The sequence below is a fragment of the Hesperophylax consimilis genome, chromosome 4 (assembly GCF_061612785.1).
Source record: "Hesperophylax consimilis isolate HC1 chromosome 4, BYU_Hcon_1.0, whole genome shotgun sequence".
Lineage (NCBI taxonomy): Eukaryota > Metazoa > Arthropoda > Insecta > Trichoptera > Limnephilidae > Hesperophylax > Hesperophylax consimilis.
The window spans coordinates 5,244,744-5,264,649 of record NC_142839.1 but is presented as its reverse complement, the minus strand read 5'-3'; the positions used below and the strand labels follow the sequence as shown (position 1 = coordinate 5,264,649).

The window sequence follows — 19,906 nt, the reverse complement described above, 5'->3', positions numbered from 1 at the left end:
GCACGACCAAGTGAATCAGGTACTTCAGTCGGCCCATGTCAAGAGTCAGAATAATAGAAGAGTATGTGTGAGACGATGTATGAATGTGAATGAGGCAAGAAGTGTGTGCCAAGACCGAGTTGTTTGGCGGTCTGTCCTCTCTGCCTACCCCTGCGGAGAAACGGCGAGATGGTTAGTTAGTTAGTTAGTTAACCGAAAAGATTCTAAATTAATTAGTAACATTCATTTTTCTCCGTCTAAAAAAAAATAAAATGTATTTTGTCTAGGTTTTATATTTTGTATTATCTACTTGGTACGTTGCCAGAGAAATTATTTTATTAATGGATATTTCAAAAACATGAATATTTAAAACAGATTGTCAGGTCTGTACTTTATGACCAAAATCAATCCTTAAATAGGTAACCCTACCTACTAGGTAGGTAGGTACCCACTTCGGTATTAATATAGGTCATTGCCATTAAATAGATTTAAATCATCGCACATTATCGTATGACCGTATTGAATGAGCTAAAAAAATATGAATTTGATTATTTAAAAAAAATATTATTTTTTAGCTTCTACATGCAGCAACTTGCACGCGTCAGTTTGTGCAAAATTAATTGCAAACTACCTACTTAGGTAGGTACTTATTTTTTCGGCTTTTATTGGGTAAATATTAATATATCAACGAACTTGACTTACAATATAAAAATAGGTGTTGTGTGTAATTTTTTTTTATATAGTAGGTATTATAAATTTCTAAGACAGTTGAGGAATTAGCCAATTTAAAAAAATATTTTATATTTGTATCTAATATTGAGTCTGTAAATATTTTATTCTGCCAAATATATTTTATAACCGACACATTTTGCAATCCCATTATTTTCCAATCAAAAAATCCAGACAGGAGCTTTAAGGGGGTGGGCGGGGTGGCCGGAAAATTCCACCCTTCCAGAGCTTTCACTCGCCCCTCCCCCAGACCTGTCGACCAATCATCGGCCTCCATTCCCCCCACTGCCTTATCTGTCAAGCGAGGCCCGCCCACTTCAGATTCAGAGGGGACGAGGTTGTATTGTCATATTTTTCAGTGACTCGCTGGGTTTCGACTAGAGCTGATGTGTCGCGGAACGATATAAAATTTCGATCGATTTTAAATTCCATTTATCATTTGTGGTGACACTGAAATCAATATTGCTTTTTGAACCATTGTTTTAAGTGTATGAGTGAAAACAGTTTGTTTATAGTGAATTTTACTTGTTTCTGTATATTAAAAAAAGACAGTAAGTAAAAATACCACTTTCAAGTGAGGAGACAAGGATGCATTCAATGTCAGATGCTGCGGCCCTTGCGGGGATGTTGCCTTTTGACTCAATGGGGTTGTACGAACAGCCGAAGCCAAGATTTATCTTCAAGATGCCAAGGGTGGTTCCAGATCAAAAAGCGAAGTTTGAATCTGACGATCTTTTCAAACGATTAAGTCGAGAAAGCGAGGTAAGAAATTATTCGATTCAGAGCGATATTATACCAACAAACACACCCACTTTTTAATTATTTAAGAACTGAATTGAATACTGTTTTTACAATAAATGTGTAAACTTTTATAACTAATCATCATATACAATTAAATACTGTTTTGTGACAAGCAATTTATTTAATGTAACTTTAATTAAACCAGAATTGTAAACATAGAAAACATTTGTTTCTTGTTTTATTCTTACAATTGTCACCCCTTTACGAGATGTTCATGAAAACATCACGTTTCTGATGTATTTCCAAATAAATAATATTTTATAATAAATTTTCTATCGTAGATATTATATGTAGTTTCTTAATGTCACCTACCGTCGCAAACAGTTACGTGAATAGGTACAACGTACATACCTACGAAACGTTTGGTTTTAGGGTTTTAATTTATTAAACCTATTAAATTCCATGTTGTAATATAGCCAAAGTAAAACCAATTATGGATTTTCCTCCTGTGACTGTATCTCTAATAACACCATATGACACCATAATAAAAAACAAATATATATATTATGAAAATTTTATGAAAACAAAAAATTGTTCGTGTAAATTAAGAAAAACAATTATTTTAAGGAGCTTTGTGTGATGGAATTGGAGGTATCATATTATAATAAATATAAGATAGGATATATCATTTACATGTTTTTCACGGGCAGATACTAATTTATTCATGGCAGAAGTTATCATTAGGTATAAAGTCTACCATAGCTATTATTTTTTTCTGTTATCCTGATTTGAAAACAGTCTTCGATAATTATATTCGATATTATTCCGTTCATCTGTGGGTGACCTCTGCTTCTCTCACCTTATTATTTAGCATAATGAAATAATGTTTTTAATTTTTTTTATGGGAGTACCGCACAAGAGTCCCAACTACTTCCAACCCTCTGGAGATAGTGAGACTTGACTGAGCAACCCCGATTGGGGTATGTTGTGAGGCAGAAGGGGATGAGAACGAGATGGATAAGAGGAAGGTGGGGGACACCTTGAAATACAGATCTGCAGTATCTTAAATGGGTGAAGGGTGGTTTTTCACCAGGACGATACTAAAAGTATCTACCACTCTGGAACGTGCCCAAATATACTACATACTAAGCAACGAATAAATTGTTAAATAACACAACTTAATTGAATAATATTGGTGCACGCCGGGATTTGAACCCTCGTTCATTCGTAATAACTCAACCACAGAAGCCTTGCTATTTAAAATTAAAATTAATTCAATTAATGTCAAATAAATTCCTGATAAAGTCAAATAAAATTTATCTCGTAGTCCCACCGACTCCGGTAAATTCCGACGCTTGTTTGCTGAAGGATATATTTCCGCGTTACCATTAAATCTCGAAAGATGGCGTTTTTCTCCTTACAGGTAACCAGATAATTTACCAGCCTTCCATAAGATAAATTTTCTTGAATCCTCAAGAATCCTAAATATCTCCTCAATAATATTGATTGCTCAATATATGGACACCTGACACGAACCGCCACCATTATAAATGAATTTGGTTCACCTGTCCGACCATTCTAGGATTACTTTTTTCGCATTTATTTGCTCTACCTACCTGTGCCGAAACGAAAAAGGTTGGTAGCAAACCCAGTGGCGTAGCTTGTTAAATTATTCCCCCCATAATTCTTTATTTTCCAATGTCAGTATCAAAAACGAACTTGTTTTCACGATCATTCATTACAATATTATAGATATTTTTTTCATATTCCGCAACTGCTCCCAGCCGTCTGGAGCTAGTGAGACTATGGTATCCCCAATTGGGGTATGTTGTGAGGCTGAAGGTAGTGGGAAGGGGATAGAGATGGGGAAGAAGAAATAGGTACAGTACCTAGCTATTCAGATCTAGTCACCGAACACGGCCAAAGCCATTTCAAGCATCGTTTAGATTCTGATATAACTACTATATTATTTTAAGCGAATAAATAAACATAATCTCATTAGATATAAATAATGATTTAATTTAAACAATGATCTAACTTACCACTTATTCCGTTGTAAATATAATTCACATTTCATATATGTAGACACCTGCTGTATACAGGGTGTTAAGTGACGTACTTGAATTACTTTAACTAGTGTTTCCTGACATTGTTTGGAGATGAAAATGAAATTCTTGTACAAATGGCTAAAAATAAAATTAGTTAATAACAAAAGAAGAAAAGGTTTTTGGAGAAATCATCCCCTCATTTTAAGAATATGTGAGACACTCCAAACATTAAAAACAAACGATATTTTGATTACAAGACTGCAAATCAAAAACTTATTTTCTATCTAGGTACCTACCTCACCTATTTTTTTTGTTTGCGTCGGAATTGGTTCCGCAACCTTTCTGACTTTTGAACAATCACGCTACGGAAATTTTCTTTAAACGATAGTCGTATCTTAAACATACAGTTTTCAGTAAAAAAAAATTAAAAAACTCACCAGTCGCGTGCATTGCTCTGTAACCAAAAATAAGCACTATATGTAGTTTCTCAAGTTCGGGAATGAATATAATGCATCGAATGTTTAAAAATGACCAATAATTTATTATAATCTTCCGCTGATTATTGTGGCCAACTGATTGAATTGATGTACAAAATATTCACAAATTTATATTTAAAAAAATATTTTGGTACGAAAATTTTCGTAGTTTTTCCTCGTCTTTTAAATTATTTTTATGGTTCGGTTTTGGAGATAATGAGTATTGCTAATTTATTATGAATCTATTAAAAACGGAATTGCCATTTTCTGATAAACTTAATGTAAATTCCCAATATATCGTAATACGTGTTCATGCACCTGCATTTTCCTTGATAATATATAACGAGTTAAAGCGTAAATATTAGGATTTTTATGAACACGTGTTCCGACATCGTGATAATGGTCTCGTATTTTACTTAAAGTTTATAAAGAAATCTATCAATTCATCCGTTAAGGGCCTGCAATATCGTTCTTAGCTGAATTACAAATAATTTGAAGAGATTGTTAATAAATTAGCAATATTCAATTTTAGTAATTTTTATCTGCGATGAAAATAAAGCATAGGGTAAAACGTACCCATTCCTATTATGTATTGAACCTTATGATTAAAATAACATATATTCTTAGCGAAACTTAGGTGCCAGATTTTATACTACTCTTTCATTTGAAGCAATGGCTTATGAATGATGATAGGTACCTACCTTTTAAAACCAACCAACAAGAGATGTCCAGAAAATGGAATACTGCTTAACTAATTCTGTTCTGCAACGCGTTAAAGCAGAGTTCTAATTTCAAATATCCTCCAAGATCCCAACGCACACTTTTAACAATCTAACCTTTAACGCCCCAACCTAAAACCATTTAACCTTTAACGTCTCGTCCATCTCCAGGTGCGTTACACCGGCTACCGCGACCGGCCGCTCGAGGAGCGCCAGGTTCGCTTCACCAATGGCTGCCGCGAGGGACACGCTGAAGTGGCCTTCACCGCGACGGGCACCAACCTGCAGCTCGTCTTCAATCACGCACCATATGCAGAGCGGGAATGCGACTTCCAGAAAGAAAGGGGAAAGGTAAGAAGAAAAAAATTATCAATACTTATGTGAAGACTGTAAGAGTCAGATTACACGGAGAAAAAGGATATTTATAATTTATTAAAAAGATCTTCCGATTATGGTTAAACACGAGATTGCAGAAATCCCGAATGAATTAACAGGTTTCTCGATAATCTTTTTGTAAATTACGTATTACCATTAGGTCGGTAGACATGTGCATGAAAATCCGAATATTTTTGCATTTCATCACGTTTTTTGTTCATTTACAATTCACATGCAACACGATCAACACTTAAAAGAAACAAAAAACATCACTGGTCCCAAATTGTCAGAAATTCAGAGATCGTATAAAAATTCTTTGAAAATTTGATCAGTGCTGATGAGCGGGTTAAGCGACCTATTAGTAAATAGTATTATGTAATGCTAATAATGAATCAATATTAGCGAGAATCGCCCGTACGGTGGGGTTCCCCATATTGTGAGGCAAGTTTCTAACATAAAAACTATACTAGAGATTTAGTGAACGCAAATTTACCAAAACCTCCTAGATCACAAGGCCGGGACACTGAATCAAATAAGCCTCCTAACTTGTACGGGAACCTCAAAAAAAAATTTAATTAATTAAAACATTTTAAGATATACTCGAGTCGGGCCATGTCAAGAGTCAGAATAATAGAAGAGTATGTATGAGACGATGTATGAATGTGAATGAGGCAAGGAGTGTGTGCCAAGACCGAGTTGTTTGGCGGTCCGTCCTCTCTGCCTACCCCTGCGGGGAAACGGCGTGATGGTTAGTTAGTTAGTTAGTTAGTTTTAATAAATAATAATAAGAAAATCCCATACAAGTTTAGAAGCTGCTTTGAATGAGTGTCCCGGCTTTATGATCTAGGAGGTTTTGGATTTACCCACTTGCCAACTTATTTATTACATAACTTACTATTTATTATCTCTTCTAAGGTATCCCACATTAATACGATGAATTAATTTAAATATAAACATAATTACTATAATGAATATTTTATTTTGATTCTACTTTAGAACGATATTCAAATAAAACTTATAACATTTAATAACCATCTTCTAAAACGATATTTTTGTTAAATAAAAGATACAAATATTATCATACATATATTATGCAACACGTTTTAATCGCCACAGTCAAATGCGTATTGTCAAACCATGCATGTTGAATTTTAATATTTGCTCAATTAAATTAGCGTGAAGTCGTCTAAAATAAAAAGATTTTTTCCCACATTGATTTCTCAACATTTTTAATACTTAGAAGTGTTGTGTTAGTAGGTATGATCGTATATAGAGAGATAGATTTGTTCTATTACTATTAAAAACGGTTCCACGATAACTCAAGATGACAATTCAACACACCTTTAAAAAGTCATATATGTCTTGACTTTATATGACTTTTTAAATGTGTATTGAATTATCATGTTGATGAGTTTGCGAAATACCATTAAAATTACGGGTAAAATGTCCGATACTCAAATTTAAGAACTTTGTTAACTCTTGACAAGCCAAGATTCCAAACAAAACGTCTGTAACCAAGTGGGTCTTCCGACGACCCCATGCATTTTTCTGTCTTATGGTATTTTGAACTATAGAAATCCCAATTATTCAATCAATTATTATTGTCAACTTATGTATTAGCGCAGAAATACGTTACATACTAAAATGATATATCAAGTATTTAAACTAATGTAAGGAGTATAGTAATTTTGGGTACTACCTACTCCCCCACTTGGCTGCGGGATAGTTAACTGACTGGCTAGATTGTAACACCACTCGACTGAAGGTGTTAATAATCTTATTGTCCATTAAAAATTCACCGTAGGTACTAAATTTAGCATCGCTTTTATGTTCTGAAAAGCCAGGTCATGTCACTGGTACCTATTTAGGCAATCAATTCAGTTGTTGCTCGTTGGAGAAGTTAGTCACTATTGATCTTATCTTCTCCGGTAGCTAATGAACCCAGCTCACGTATTGGATAGGTCAGCACCGTTAATTTATTTTGTTTAAAACCCATTTCATTATTCCTGGTTTATATCCTGTTGCGATTCGTTGCCTTTTAGGTGATGGGCAGCAAATGAAATAAAAACATGTCATGTCGGCAATAAATTATATAAATGTTGCTTTAATGTTGTCTGAATAAGCGAAGCTAGCAGTCCATAATGAAGTGCTGGTACCCTGATGGAACTGGCAGAGGAAGGATGAAAGTGGACTGAATGCTGTAGAAATGAGATCCCTGAGACGTATGTGCTATAAAACCATGTATGATCGTGTGAGGAGTGTGGAGATCCGCAAAGAAATGTAAGCGCAATGAGCAAGATTCTGAAAGGGACGCTTAGATGGTTTGGGCATGTAGAGCGAATGAACGACGAAAGAAGTGTAAGGAGAATATATGATGGAAATGTGAATGGTAGAACAAGTCGGGGACGCCCGAGGAAGACATGGCACGACCAAGTGAATCAGATACTTGAGTCGGGCCATGTCAAGAGTCAGAACAATAGAAGAGTATGTATGAGACGATGTTTGAATGTGAATGAGGCAAGGAGTGTGTGCCAAGACCGAGTTTTTTGGCGGTCTGTCCTCTCTGCCTACTCCTGCGGGGAAAAGGCGTGATGGTTAGTTAGATGCTTCTATGTTAGTCCCACAGTCTGAAGCCAATAATTGAACTATGGAACTCCCATTTCGGTATGTTGTGAGATGAAAAGAACTGTGAGAATGTATGCAGTAAGAAAGGATACTATAGAAATATATAAGTAGGTACCTAATGACTATTCAGACCTGAATACTACATAGTTAAAGCAAGTAATTGAACAAAAAAAATCCAAGATTAAACACTAAGCTCATAAATTCGAATCAGAGACCTCGTTAAATGGGTTTTTAATTAAGTTTTTTCAATGAAGAATCCCCAGTATAGAACCAGTGAAACTATGGGATACTCAATTGGGGTGTATTGTGAGACTGAAGGTAGTTGGGAGAGGAAATAGATACGGAAGAGGCAGGCACATATTTACCAATTGCATCAAAGTGGGATTTGAGCTTGAGCGTTTGATTAAAAAAAACCTAAATGCGTTATACATAATTACAAAAAAATCGTAGATATCTACGAAACTTGTCATGGTCCATTCCGGAAAATTTGAAATTTTTTCCAAACGGTCGAATTTTTGTATTGAATCTGGAAAAGGACCAATTACAAAGCTACATAACTACGATAATAATAATATTTTTATAGCACTTTTAAAACATATATGTGGTTCGAAATGTTGTTTTTTTTAATTTTGTTAATTATGTTACGATTGTTCAGTTCTTTTTTTAATAATAATTAATTCTTCGGGAAGTATATTATGTAGGAACAGCGCATTTCATCAATGAGCGTGATGATGCGTAAAAATATACTTATATATTATTTATATGTCTTTAATATAAGTAAGTACCTTATTAAACTTGAAAAATAATAGCAACCCAACGTAGTTATACTCCAACATAATATTTCCACTCAACTAATTGAATACTAATATCAATACATAATAAAATCAATACCAATTAGTTATTATTAAGAAATGAGCTGCTGGGCAGACGCCGCGCGTCACGTCGGGGCAGCCTTCTCACCTGTGTGACGTCATTCTGGGAAACCCAGCATCCGCCAAAGAGCCCGCTACGTAGTCCCTAACTACAACAGCCCACGAGGCACAAGGTGAAAGATGTATACGGCCATCGTTCACAGAATACTGGCCGGTTCTCCTGTCATCACATCAGAACATCCTATTATAAATTTTCCGATACAGCTCTAACATACTAATCGCGCCGGATTCTCCAATGGCCATATTTTCAATAGATGCTGTTATAAAGACGATGAAACAAGTTCCGAAATAAGCAACATAGACAAACATTAACTCTTTGTTTTCCAAAGCTTTCTTGGTTAATTAAGGTTATCATAATACTATTTTTCTGCATGGGTTTTAAATAATGTATAGCAAAATTTACTTCATGATTACTATTCCACTAAAATATGTAAATCACATGTTTGTAAAAGCCCCTTTAATGTAGATAAATAAATACAGCAATTGAGAATACCAGAGTCTCACTGGCTCCCGACGGCTTGTAGCAGTTGGGACTCTTGTCCTGTACTCAAATGTAAGAGAAACACACTTTATAGCTTATGTATGATAATTAAATTTTAAATTAAACCACTCTTTGCAGATTGTTCTTATATTATACTGTCCAGGTGAAGTTTGAGTGCCACCAAAACCAATTGACATAACAGTAAAGTGATTTTCAAGAAAGTTATCTTTTTATGTATTTGATTGATTTTTTTTGTCTTTTTTTCTTGCTGTTGCTTGGGCGTTCAATCTATCTTTGTGTTATAAATCTTGTATTGATTTGTAAATAATAACGTAATAATATGATAAATAATTTTAAAAACACAGTTTTTTTTATGTCATTTTTCACAAGGTCCATCAAATCCAAAACTAGATAATAGACATATCGATAGATAGCATTCGGACAATGTACATAAATATTTTTTTCTAAATGAAATATGTCATCATGTTCATAATATGTTTTTGCACCGTGCGGAAAAAATCCCGCAAACTCATTCCACACATTCATTCAACATTCAACCTATCTACTGGTGGAGTATCCAAATCTTTGGAACATTTGCTTTTTAGGGTTCCATGATATTTAATCAAAATGACAAATAAACACACCTTTGAAAAGTGATATAGAGTCATTAAAGTGATGAAATAAAAACGAGGTTAAATAGTTACCCATTTGACTAGTTTTTTTTTCATGGCTTTATATCACTTTGTAGGTGTGTTTTTCTTTGTAACTGTCATTCTGATGATATACCCGATCACCGCTTTTTAGGTATATGTTAATTCAATTCGCTTTCCTCTGGGATTCAATCATTACAGATAAACAAATATTTCATCTTAATTTGTAGGTTGGTTCTAATGTATTATTACGCCACCGAGTATCAGCCGTTTCCAAGAACTTAACGTAGTAAATTTCTCGTTGATAATATATAATATAGCGGTAAAACCGGATTAACAAACGTGCCTCGATGATCGTGATCAACATTGAAATGATGATTAGTTGCGATATATGATGACTGATAACGATTGACAGCGATGACGCTTCTGATGGTCAGTTATTCAAATTATCATTATTAATGGAAATTACTGCACAATTATTTCTGATTATCAGCGGTAGACTGATTTCTTCTCGTAAACCAGTTTTGCATAATGCACCAACTAAAGCGTGATTCATACTAATACGATATCCATTGAAATGTGTTATAAATAAATTCACAATATATTCATGGGAAACTATTTTTAATGAATAAATGAGAAAATTCCCCGGATCTGGGTGAAACGTCGTATGAATAATCATGATATTAATATATCAGAGGTGGATATTACCCACTTAAAAATAGAATCTCGAGAAAAACAATCCGCAGATATAATAGTAAAATATGCGTACCACGTAGCAAAATTTCATTTGAAATCACAAGATTTATAAGTAGGTACTTAATATATATAAACCATAGATATTTACATATTTATTGAAATATTTTTTAAAATTTTAAATAAGAAGTATTCAAATATTTTTTCATTCTTTCTTTAGGAGGTAAGATCCATAATATTGAAAAAATGCAAATAAGAAAGTCCAAATAAACACGATGATTTTACATTCGAAAAAAGAATCTTTACTAAACCGTACTCAAAGTTAGTCAAAGTCAGCCATCTAGTCAAAGGTTTGCTTGAATAATAAAGTGAATGCTGCAAATTTTCGAAAACGGAAACAAATTTATAGAGAGACGAAAGGCAAAACGGTTTATTTAAAACTGAGTTGATTGAACAACTATTAATTTTGCATTATTGTGATCTACTTTTTCAGAGCGAAATACATTCTTGAAGTGATTTATTACAAAAATGTTCCCCGAAGAATCAGTCATTTGTTTTTTTTGCTGAGAAAAAGACTTTATTTTTCAATAAAATCAGTTTGCAAATAAACCATTGAAATTGACAAGAAATCTGCTAGCAAAAAAAAATCCATATCAACAATAAAAAGCTGTTATTCAGCCATGGGCAAAAAACACATAAAAGGTCTCTCACATTATTGGGTTATAAATGGCGGTATTGTTGCTGAAATTCCCAATCCTCTTAAGTAGGTACAATATTTTGATCTGACATTACATAAGGACCCTCTCGAGTTGAAATACATGCAGGATTTTGATATTGAGAGACACAAAAGAAATAATACTACATGGGTGCACAGCGCGTAGGGCACAGGGGTGTAATTCAATCTCCACGGGAGTCGGCTGGTGGCGTCCCACCCAGCTCTCCCCTAACTCCATACAGCCGGCTGCTGCAGGCTCGGCCCCCTTTTGCTTTTCTATACGAAGTGGAGGGGGAACCTGGGGAGCAATGTAACCGGAAACTACAGAGTGGCCATATTGAAAATTCTTTTTGATTTCTATTTATATTCTTATGTATTTTAATAGTAAGTAGGAACAATGTTTAATATTTTCAAAGTTAAAGCATTTTAGAACGTAGATAGTTTTAATAAAGGTATTATTTCTGTCTGTTTGAGATGATTATTGTTTTTAACGATTTAGAGCAATCTGAAGTTATTAAATTTAAATTTTATTTTATTAAATACTAAAGTTAGTTAAATACTGCACTCAACGAATGCGTAAAACTAGTTTTTAATTAAAGAATTCAAGGAATAGTTGGTACCTAGAATATAACAGAAAATATAATGTATATGTACCTAGACATAACATGAATTATGAATAAATAATAAAATAATACTTGGATGACTTGTATAGCGCCGTTTTTGTGCAAAAACACCTCAAGGGCGCGAAGTGTAAATAATTCAAATAAAATTTCTGATTTGTATTAGAATATCAAAATGCGTTTGTTTTTATGAAGAAAATGAAACATTATGTAGATAGTTATATTTTTTTAGATTAAATAAATTCATTTTTCTACATACTTACTTCGAGCGAGTAATTTTGCGGACCCTCCTAAAATAATATTCGCCAAAGTGAATGTTACGTATTTTATAAAAGTATATAGGTAGCTATCTACTATTTGAACTTAAAGGGGGATTACATGTGATGGGAAGAGAGGAGATGATGAAAATAATATATTCATTTCGAACCAGCACACTCCCTCAAGTAGTCTCTCATTAATGGCGCCTGTCCGCTTTACCCCACTCTCCCCGGATTTGACTTGTGTTAGGGCTGACATTTTCTAATACTAATAGATATTATGTAAAAGAAAAGCTTTATAAAATCTTGTTTTGTAGCATTATTTAAAAGTGTCTCGTATTATTTTTTTTTAAATAATCCTTTATGTCCCTGAGAAGTGAGCACAGATCTCTCCTAGTTCCGAAATTCAGAACTAATCTAGCATTATAAATGCGTCTCGGAAAAAATATCGGCTGTTAAATGAATCTACGCCTGAAGTCGACAATTTTTACGAGATTATTGTTCTATTCAAACGCCAATAATAAAGTAACGAGTATCCATCGACTAATAAAACGTAAGTCGGTTATTAGAATGTAGTTTTGTGAAAGTGTATAGTGTACACGTAAAATAAAAATCATTCCTAAATTACACTACCCTTAAGTAAAATCCTTCATTCATGTTTTCTGTGGTTGTGCTGAACATACATAGAAACTTTTTTTAAATTTTTTAATAACAGTTTTAACAAACGATTTTAACACATTTTTAATCTTTTATATCTGTATATTTTCTTCATAATTATTTATTTTGATTCACAAAAAATCATGTATAGGTAACTTCCCAAATATTTAGTCAAGTATATAATATTGGAAGACAATAAAACTATATAAAGATAGGTAGGAACTTGCATGTGTAACTTACTTGTGATTTGGTATGTATCTGAAGTCTAAACGTAAATACACTTACTGAAGAAATAAATAAATAATAATAATAACCAACCAATTCTATACATCAAATAATCTGTAGGGCTTATCCCTATAATCTTAATAAAGGACACTCAATCACGGCACGAATTAGTTTTTCAAAATTTGTTATTGGAACAAACCGAATACAGAGTTATCTGTTTTTTTGTGAGCCCTGCGGAAAACTTCGGCTTATCCAGATTTATACGTTGGGGGTCCAGCGGGTGTCGGTCTGTGGGAGGAGGCGGGAGGCTGTGGGAGGAGATCGATACGCCGGGGCGGGGCGTCGGGACGCTGCCGGCCGCCATTTTGGATGCCGCTCGAGCATCATTAATTTTCTCAGCCGAAATCAAACAAATAATAATCGCGAGCAACACGAGCCGAGATAAGCCTCGGTACATATTACCTCATTACTCTGATAAGGTATTTGAATAATTTTTTATGTAATTTTAGACTGGGCCTTATTTGCCTTGAATCTTAAACTCCAAAAATTAAAAAACCGACAAAAATTCCCCGCTTTAAAAGTTCGGAATATAGGTTATCAGATTTGAAAACTTAAATACGTAGATAAAATATAAAGCAGAAAATCTGCTTCCGAGTCTTGCTAAAAACTCTTGAAAGGTTCCCAAATCCTATCGTAATATCCGTGCCAACATTCGAATCAAAACGTAGCTTGAAATGAATTTAGCCATGTTTATTGGCCAGGTCTGCTGAATAGCCAGGTATTTCCCAACTTCCCCCTGTATCATACTTTTTCCCTCTCTTCAGCTTCTCAACATTGCCACCGCATTCTCCACCAGTTTCTGCCGGAAATTTCTACATATATCGTGTAACTTTTTTTAAGTCGCAGCTTCTTTTTCATATCCTACCTATTCCAATCAATGTCTCGATCAAAGCCAGGTTGTAAAGTTAGTGTTTCAAAATACTACATCATATAAAGATTGTTCCTCATGGAGTGTATTTTCTAAATAGAACGTTATATTTGCTTCTTTTTTAAGTCTAGTTAACCGAAGTTGTGTATTGTAGCTGTTTGAAATTCTCGCCAAAAAGTATCTTATATAAGTAATTTAGCAGCATATGTTAGGTCAGATGGTGTGTCTTGTATGCTCTGTGGAGTCCTCCTGACGCATGGACACGCAAGTCCAGCGGACTAATTGTCCCGCCTTTGTCCGCTCAACAACGTAACAGGTCCCAACGCAGAACCTTGCGTGACTCCCCACCTAAAACCTTGTGTATGTACTTCAGATTCATAAATCATGTGGATTTTGAAAAATTTTTAGCCTACTCAAACAATTGAAACGTAGGTATGTGACAAAGAATCGGTATCCCGTCTTGTGAAATTTAAAACATATATATTTCTAAGCCCCATAGCAAATGAAACCGCTCACCGTTCGTTATTCGATACAAATGATGTTATTTTACTTAATCTATCAATTTTGCTTTCGCACACGCAGAAAAATAATTACTCATTTTTCGCTGTGCAATGAAAACCGTAAAATGTAATTTGGCATCTTTGATCTGTTAGATATTTCACGTCAGTTTGAAATGATTAGTTTTCCTCATCTCGTGGGGTCTGAATTCTCAATGCTTTATGCCAATTAAGAGGCGCGAGCCATCTCGAGGAACATGTGTGTTATTGCCATAAAAACTGAAGAGATCAACCTCCCTTGAGACGGGACCGGTATCGGCAGTAATTAGTGGCACGCGCACGAGTTCTTGCTCCTTCCGCCTCCACCTTATGGCGCTAGTCCGCATTCTACCTTCCACCTGACATGTAGATGTTGAGTTTTTGTATGTAGTTACCGAACGCCTTTTTTATAACCGCTTTTTAGGGTTATCAGCTATTTGCATAGCGTAAAATAAAATCATCATGACTTCTTTTTTCGGATTATAAATCATAATATATCATGGAATGATATGAAGGCTATCGCAGATCAATTTTTTTCAGTGCACTATTTACTTAATTTATTTGCATTTTACAAATTCAAAAACAAACAAATAATAACTCATTCACCATATTTTGTCATAATTTCAAATTATTAAATTTGTCAAATGCTCTACATCGAGGAATTTTCCTCGTTTGAAACGATTTGATAACTACTTAGAATAGGTACCTACTTTATAATAACTACATGCTTCAATATTACTATTAAATTAAATGATTCTAGCTGCTGCTAATTTATTAAAAACCTTTTTACACATACCTACCTACTTGTGAATGGTCTATATTTCTCATTACTAGGATGTGTATTTTGTCACAATGTACGGAGTAAAGTGATACTAAGAGTAAAATGGGTATCTACCTACCTACCTACTTGTGAACGGTCCATACTTCTCATTACCTGGATGTGTATTTTGTCACAATGTACAGAGTAAATGGGTACCTACCTATTAGTGAACGGTCCATATTTCTCATTACTAGGATATGTATGTTGTCACAAACAGTATTTACACAAAAGTAATATGGGTACCTATCTACTTGTGAACGGTCCATATTCCTCATTACTAGGATATGTATTTTGTCACAAACAATATTTACACAAAAGCGATGATTATAACCTATAATTCAAAATAAAATACACTTGTATGCGTTATCAATATAGGTATGGCTATCAACAACGCGACCGTGCTCGGAAAATAGGTATAAAATAATCAGTAGTTACGTCCACCGATTTGATAATGTAAAGTTATTGATTTCACTGTGTAGACCCCCTGGGTTCGCGTCCTACTTGCGACCATTACCTTTTTTTTAATTTCTATGTCTGTGTATTCTATTTCTATTTTCTATATTCCATGTCTATTCATATTTTCAGTTAGAGTTGTTGATATTATCTTCGACAATGGTTAGAAACATTACAATGGGGTTTGTAAGCCTATTATCGCTAATGAAATTGGGTCACTATCTTGAATCAAGATCTTCAAATCTATATCGGTTCTTAAAGTCTTCATCAAATATCTAGAATTATCACTATTGATTTTTGGGGTAGGTATCAGATGTTTGATCTGATGATGGCCACTGCAAGGCTGTCTGAAACGTTGGCTAAAGGAGAAGGAAAAGTTTCAAATCATTTCCAAAATGTTTATTTATAAATGATTGTTCTTGCAGGTTCACCTCGTGTCCCGCTTCATAATGAACGGCGTGTGCGTGGCGTGGCGTGGCTGGCTGGACCTGGAGCGGCTGGACGGTGCGGGCGGACTAGAGCTGGACACGGAGCGCGCGGCGCACGAGGATGCGCTGCTTCGGGAGCAGATCGAGCGCTACAACCAGCGGCTGCGCGAATTCGAGGAGAAGCAGCGCGCCTACAGGGATCACGCCCATCAGGATATGGAGGTTGGTGCACATTCTAAATATTATGCACGATCAATTATTAGTTATTGTGTCTGGATCTTGAAGAGTCTAATAAATTTCTTGACGTTAGTTTGTAACGTTGTCACTTTGTACGTTGTCTGTTTGTAACGTTGTCTGTTTGTAACGTTTTCTATTGGTTACGTTGTCTGTTTCTCATGTTGTCTGTTTGTAACGTTGTCTATTTGTAACTTTGTTTGTTTGTAGCATTGTTAGTTTGCAACATTGTTTGATTATTATACATTATCTCGGCACTGGTGTGAGATGCGGAGTTGAATTAAATCGATAAAATTAACTATTATGACACTCCGAGGCTTGGATTTTGGCACCTTTTGAAAATTATAGACATAAAATTATGATAATTCTATCTGTGTTTACCAAATTTTTCCACATCTTTGTCTCATTCTGGAAAATGTAGTGTCCTTACATTGTTTAGCGTGGAAGTATTTATATCGTTGTTCTATTAACGGATTAGGTATATTTATATGAAAAGCGCCGATGTTCTCGATAGTGCCGGTGAACGGATAAAAATGATCCTGTTAAAAGAGTGATAGCATTCCAGTTTCCTGATAAAATATTAGTCCTTTAGAATATATCGAGAACTCGTGTTTTTTTCTTAATAAATATCATGACGGAATGCGACAATATCAGCGCATCATTATTTATATCAGTATTTGTAGGAACACGTGTTCCGCCGTCCTCATAAAACATTCAGATTTTTAACAGGAAACCGAATAATTTGACCAGATTTTTAATGAATTAACAGTATTTTAGTATTGGGATGGGCGAAAAATGTCTTGAGGACGTAATAACCGATGCAACCGAGACAAATCTGACCCTTTAAGCCGGTTTGGGGAATTGGTGGGTGCTCTTGCTGGTCTTGCAAGATTAATCACAAATAAATATTAATTATCATAAAACTAATGAAGGCTTTCTTCCCTTAGCAACTGCGCATGTCCGGAGGTCTCCATCAGCCCCGCTGCCATCAGCAGAGCCCTCGCCATCCGCAGCACGGCCAGGGGCTCAAGCCCCACTCGCAGGGGGCCATCCTGTCCTAGTGCCGCCGGCAGGGAGCCTCGCAACACCAAGGACCGCCCTGCTAGACCCCACTCCACCGAACCCCGTCCCCGAATCATGTACCACACCAGAGTTATCATGAAGACACACCGGAGCTTTCTAGAAGGCACACTACAGTTCGACATGAGCTTAGTTGTTATGGACGTTATCACCAAGTTATTTTTTAAACATTTATTCGACACTTGAGAAAAACAATTTCCGTTAGGGCTTATGTTATCTTTTGCTGCTGTGTGGAGGATCTTTTCTAAGGGAAGGAAGGAGAGGAAGTTCTGTGAAGGAAAAAGGCATGAGAGTTGGCTAGGAATCTATGGGTCAGTGTGTCCAGGAGTGACGTAAGTGAGAAAATATACGTTCCACTGCCGCGCAACGCTGTTGGTCGAGCGATTGTGGTTGAGAGTGTCAAGGAAAACACTGTTTTTGGTTGCCGCGGTAGTATGGCAGAGGTGTTGGTTATCCAATAAATGGTTTTCTCAAAACCCAAACCCTCCTCCTAAATTACGCCAGTTTTTGAAATGCACAACCGAGTCTCTATAAATGCATTCTAGATCCATCATCAATTCACACCCAAACTATCATGAAGACATACTCAAGTCATCATCACACGAAACGATGGATATTATGATAATTCGATATACACAAAATACATACTCGAGCCAATAATGTTCATCAAAGCACCCCTCAGTAGATTACCCGAAATATGTAACAGAGTCGTCAAAACTAAACACACTCGAGCCCATTGAAGTATTTAGACGTTGCTCGAGCCATCATTAAAGCGCGCCCGTGACATTATCAGCACAGGTCACGAAGATGTAGTCTTGATGGTACACTGAAGCCATCATCAAAGGACACTTGAACTATCTTCAAGATACAGAAATAAGGAAATCATGACAACTTAACAGGAGTCGTTTTAAGGTAGGTACACTACGACGAAAGTCACCATCAGCATACACCCTGTCACTAGAATCATCTTTTAAACAACACAGCCCAAGTGTTTTTTTATATACTATTACACATTCAAATTCAAGTCATTATCAAGAAACTTCGGGTGATATAACATGGTGGACAACAAACATCAGTTTTATAAATCTTCTTAAGAAAATATTATTGAGCAAATTTTAACTGAAAGAAATAATATTCAATTATTTAGATATTGGTGTAGAAAACAAGTTAATTTAAATAAGCCAAAGAAAAGTGATTGAATTTTAAATACAAAACACTTAAAAGGGTACTTAACCTAACAAATATTTCTAATAACGCTAAAAATAATTGATATTTTTAATCAATGTGGGAATCTGAAAACATTAAAGAAGTGTGACTGAAAAACCTATACTATGCTTAAGATGTTATTTAAGTATAAAATAATATTCACATAGTTTCTAGGAATTGTGCTATTTCATTATTCAGTGTTTTTTCCAAACTCTAAATCACATTTTTCACCACTCAACGTTATTTAAATTATTTTGATACAAATTAAGTGATAATATCAATTTGTTTAAATAAATTGAGATTACACTTTGTAAATTGTAATGTATGTAATTGTTTATTAAAATTATTTCGCCATCATGTATTTACTTAAAAAAAAAGGTAAATTCTTAAAAATAAAATTTATTTAATCTTACATAGCTGGATTATGTAGCAAATCTTTTAAATGACTCTCATCAAACTGTTTTCGTTTACTTAAAAATGTTCGTTTTAGTGCATTTATTGGTATTTGTTTAATTCGTTTGATCATTATATTTGTATAAAGTGTTATTTAATTTTAAGTTTGAACATTATTATGTATGTAATTATATTTTAATAAGTGTTGTGATACTTGTAAATAAACTATACGATTTGCAAAAGAATAAATACCCATCTTTTATTTACTGTTTTGTGAATATATCTAGTCTCTTTCGTCTTTTACATCCACTCGAGAAATTGTTGACACATTATGCCAAGTTTGCAAAAACTTTTGAGCTATCGCTTGCCATAATGTGCCTAATTTATGGAACCTAAAAATATGGGATAGACGGTGAAATCTAGGTGGATTCAATGGCTTTAACCTCCAGTAAGCAGTTTCACATGTTTCCACATTTTGAAGAAAGGTATTTGTCAAATAATATGGTAAATGTATATACTCGTATATATATGACATCAATCGCTAGTGTGGATGAGAATCAGTATAAATATACCTTAAAACAGAGGTTTTATTTAAAAATTTGAACTAATACAAGACCATCCTGCAAGTAAGAAGCATGGAGAGTATTTTTAAAACGATAAAAGAGATAAATTTGTGAGGTGGAACTAGAATAATCACTGAAAATGGTACTTTCAAGGCTATGCTGTATTTTTTGCGTAAAATGTCAACCTTGTACGTACAAGTGCTGCATGGGTACATAGGTTCTTGTATAACTCCCGGCTGATGGACACGCACCAAAGGGATCAGTTACGCTAGTTCCCCAGAACACTATTAATTTCCATTAAAAACTGGTAAAATAAACACACGATTCCTGATTATTGCCTGTG

At 34.7% G+C, this 19,906-nt stretch overlaps 1 protein-coding gene across 1 annotated transcript; it reads left to right on the top strand.

Annotated features, from left to right (window-relative positions):
* The first annotated feature begins 1,080 nt into the window (after positions 1–1,080).
* Bgb (core-binding factor subunit big brother) lies at positions 1,081–18,840 on the top strand. Its single transcript, XM_089631157.1, has 4 exons — positions 1,081–1,470; positions 4,864–5,043; positions 16,085–16,309; positions 17,269–18,840. The coding sequence occupies exons 1-4, from the start codon at positions 1,297–1,299 to the stop codon at positions 17,380–17,382; spliced, it is 693 nt and encodes a 230-aa protein (XP_089487283.1). The 5' UTR covers positions 1,081–1,296; the 3' UTR covers positions 17,383–18,840.
* The last annotated feature ends 1,066 nt before the right edge of the window (positions 18,841–19,906 follow it).

Coding starts and splice junctions, on each gene's coding strand:
- Bgb (XM_089631157.1), top strand. CDS start 1,297: ATGCATTCAATGTCAGATGCTGCGGCCCTTGCGGGGATGTTGCCTTTT. Junction 1,471..4,863: donor GATTAAGTCGAGAAAGCGAG/GTAAGAAATTAT, acceptor GTCCATCTCCAG/GTGCGTTACACCGGCTACCG. Junction 16,310..17,268: donor ACGCCCATCAGGATATGGAG/GTTGGTGCACAT, acceptor TTCTTCCCTTAG/CAACTGCGCATGTCCGGAGG.